This window comes from Galeopterus variegatus, unplaced genomic scaffold (assembly GCF_000696425.1).
Source record: "Galeopterus variegatus unplaced genomic scaffold, G_variegatus-3.0.2 Scaffold86, whole genome shotgun sequence".
In the NCBI taxonomy this organism is placed as follows: domain Eukaryota; kingdom Metazoa; phylum Chordata; class Mammalia; order Dermoptera; family Cynocephalidae; genus Galeopterus; species Galeopterus variegatus.
The window spans coordinates 581,137-583,467 of record NW_007726197.1 but is presented as its reverse complement, the minus strand read 5'-3'; the positions used below and the strand labels follow the sequence as shown (position 1 = coordinate 583,467).

General features: G+C 37.0%; 1 protein-coding gene across 1 annotated transcript in view; it reads right to left on the bottom strand.

Annotated features, from left to right (window-relative positions):
• Positions 1-501: 501 nt before the first annotated feature.
• Positions 502-2,331, bottom strand: part of ELK4 (ELK4, ETS-domain protein (SRF accessory protein 1)) — a 3,071-nt gene continuing 1,241 nt past the window's right edge. The window contains 3 exon segments of the mRNA XM_008580530.1: positions 502-629; positions 632-667; positions 670-1,543. Coding sequence (XP_008578752.1) covers positions 565-629; positions 632-667; positions 670-1,543 — 975 coding nt within the window. The 3' untranslated portion in view covers positions 502-564.

Sequence of the window (2,331 nt, the reverse complement as noted above, 5' to 3'; positions counted from 1 at the left end):
ATAAAGGTCAAAACGACTATTTTTAATCCAACTTTCACAGTGTCTTTCCCAAATAGAAAAAACAACCTGGATTCAGGTACAGAGGAATAATGGATAACTTAATCACCAGCATGTTTTCTTAATAACGAGAAGGTCTGGGAGTAATCCATTAAAATATTCTATGAGATGAGCAAGTTAATAAATACCTAATGTAACTGTACAAACTTGTTACTCAGCATCATGCCAGTCATTTTCCTTAAGGTTCTCAGGATCTACTGTTTTTTAACTTGAGATTTTTTTTTTTAATATGATACCAACCAGTTTTATAAAACCGAGAGAGAGAGAGAGAATACAAGGATATTTCAAAAAGTTTGTGGAAAAAATAGAATTAAAAGATAATACAAATCTTTCTATGAACTTTTTGAAATACCTTTGTATTTACTTTCTTTAGGGGGAAGTGGAAAAATCAAAATATTTATTTACTTGCAGAACAATGAATTAAGACAATATTATAAAACTTTTATTTTGACAATCCTACTACAGATAAGGAATTGGGTTACTTTCACAGGATCACATATAACCTTTCTAAGACAAACTAAGTAACAGAAAGCAAACTTGACAGTATAAATTATAGATTTGTTTAAAAGGTGAATAAATGCAAACAGTGGTAGCACTAAAAAGAAAGAGCTACCTGTGAAAAAAGTGCTGGTGTGAGAGAAGCTGTAGGGAGAGATGGGCTTAATATTCCCAGTGGGCTTGGATCACTGCCTGTGATCACAAGGGTGGGTGCCAATTCTAACCCTTTGGGTTTCTTGGATCTTGATGAATTATTTGTTTTGTCTTTTTCTGGCAGAGCTGAATCCTGGTCTTTAGGCTCCAGTGACAAGTTCTCTGGAAGTTCCATTGGCTGAGAAGCCACTGAATCAATGTCTGTGTCGATGTCCGGGTTAGAACTCAGTGGCGGAGAAGGTGTTCTAGGAGGCTCCTGCAGAGAGGGGGACATGGACGAGACTGGAGGTGTGGTGGTGAAAGTGGTAGTTATGTTGGATGCAGAGGCTGGGGCTTCCAGGGAAGGCAGTTTTGAGGAAACCAATGTCTCCAATGCTTGGATAGTTTCATCCGAAGGTGGAGAAATGCTTGGGCTAGTTGAAATGGCGGCAGCAACAGGTTCAACTGGTGGCTTTTTGGAAGGTGTTGTTACAAATTTGATGACAGACGGTGTTGGCTCCTGAGATTTTTTCTCTGCCAGTTTCTCAGCTGGATTCTCAATCTTTATCGATTTGAAAAGCTTCTTATTGGAGGAGTTCAAAGAATTGAGAGTAAATGAAGAATATAAGCCAGAGTGTATGTAGTCATTGCGGCTAGAGGTCTTGGCACCAGGCTGAGGTGGTTTCTCCTTCCCTCCATTCTCCAAATCTTTGGAACTGCTGCTGATTTCACTGAAGTTTAAAGTTTCACAGTCTGCCTCAATCCTTCCCACTGTCATTGGATCCATGTTCAAAATCTCTGGATAAGAGACAAACTTGTACACAAACTTCTGACCATTCACTTTTTTGATGATATTCTGTAGGTAAATAAAATAAGCATTCTTACATCCCATAGCTCATGAAAGAGTTGACCTAAAGAGTTTCTCTACTTGAGAAGTAGACATAGCTTACATAAAACCTTCAAAATCGTCTAAGTCCACCTAGTCATACCAAACAGTCCCTAGAATTATGGAAAAGTTAAGACAAGAACATTTAAATGTCTTATAAACAAGTGAACTAATATGTTACATAAAAGCTGAAAGATTTTAATTGATTTATCCTCTCAACCAAGTATCTGTATTAAGTCAGAACTCACTGAACTGCAATCTCAAATAATTCCAAAGCTACAAGCTATACACATCCTGAGGAAGCAAAAAGGAATTTAGAACATTATGTCTGCTAAGGTTCCTACTTCCTTCAGAAATTCCAGTTGTTTCTTACCTCTTTTCTCCATACAGGAAATCTGATAAGATCACCCACTTAAAGGTGAAAGAAATCAAGATCTCAGCTTCCCATTCTAATTCCAGCCTTTGAAGCCATTTATTTTACCTCAGAGCCCAAGAAAGTATTCAAAATAATAAGATATTAAACAGAAAAGTACAATTTTAACTAAGAAATCAATTCTATGTATTAACAACTATTCTTTAAGGTGTTAATTTGTCCTCCCTGAGTTAAACTAAAACTAAAAATTGTGTGAAGCTACAAAAAAAAGCATATATATATGCTGACAATTTTTTTTTTTAAGACATGACTGGTAAGGGGATATTAACCCGTGACTTGGTGTTGTCAGCACCACGCTCTCCCAAGTGAGCTAACCGGCCATCCC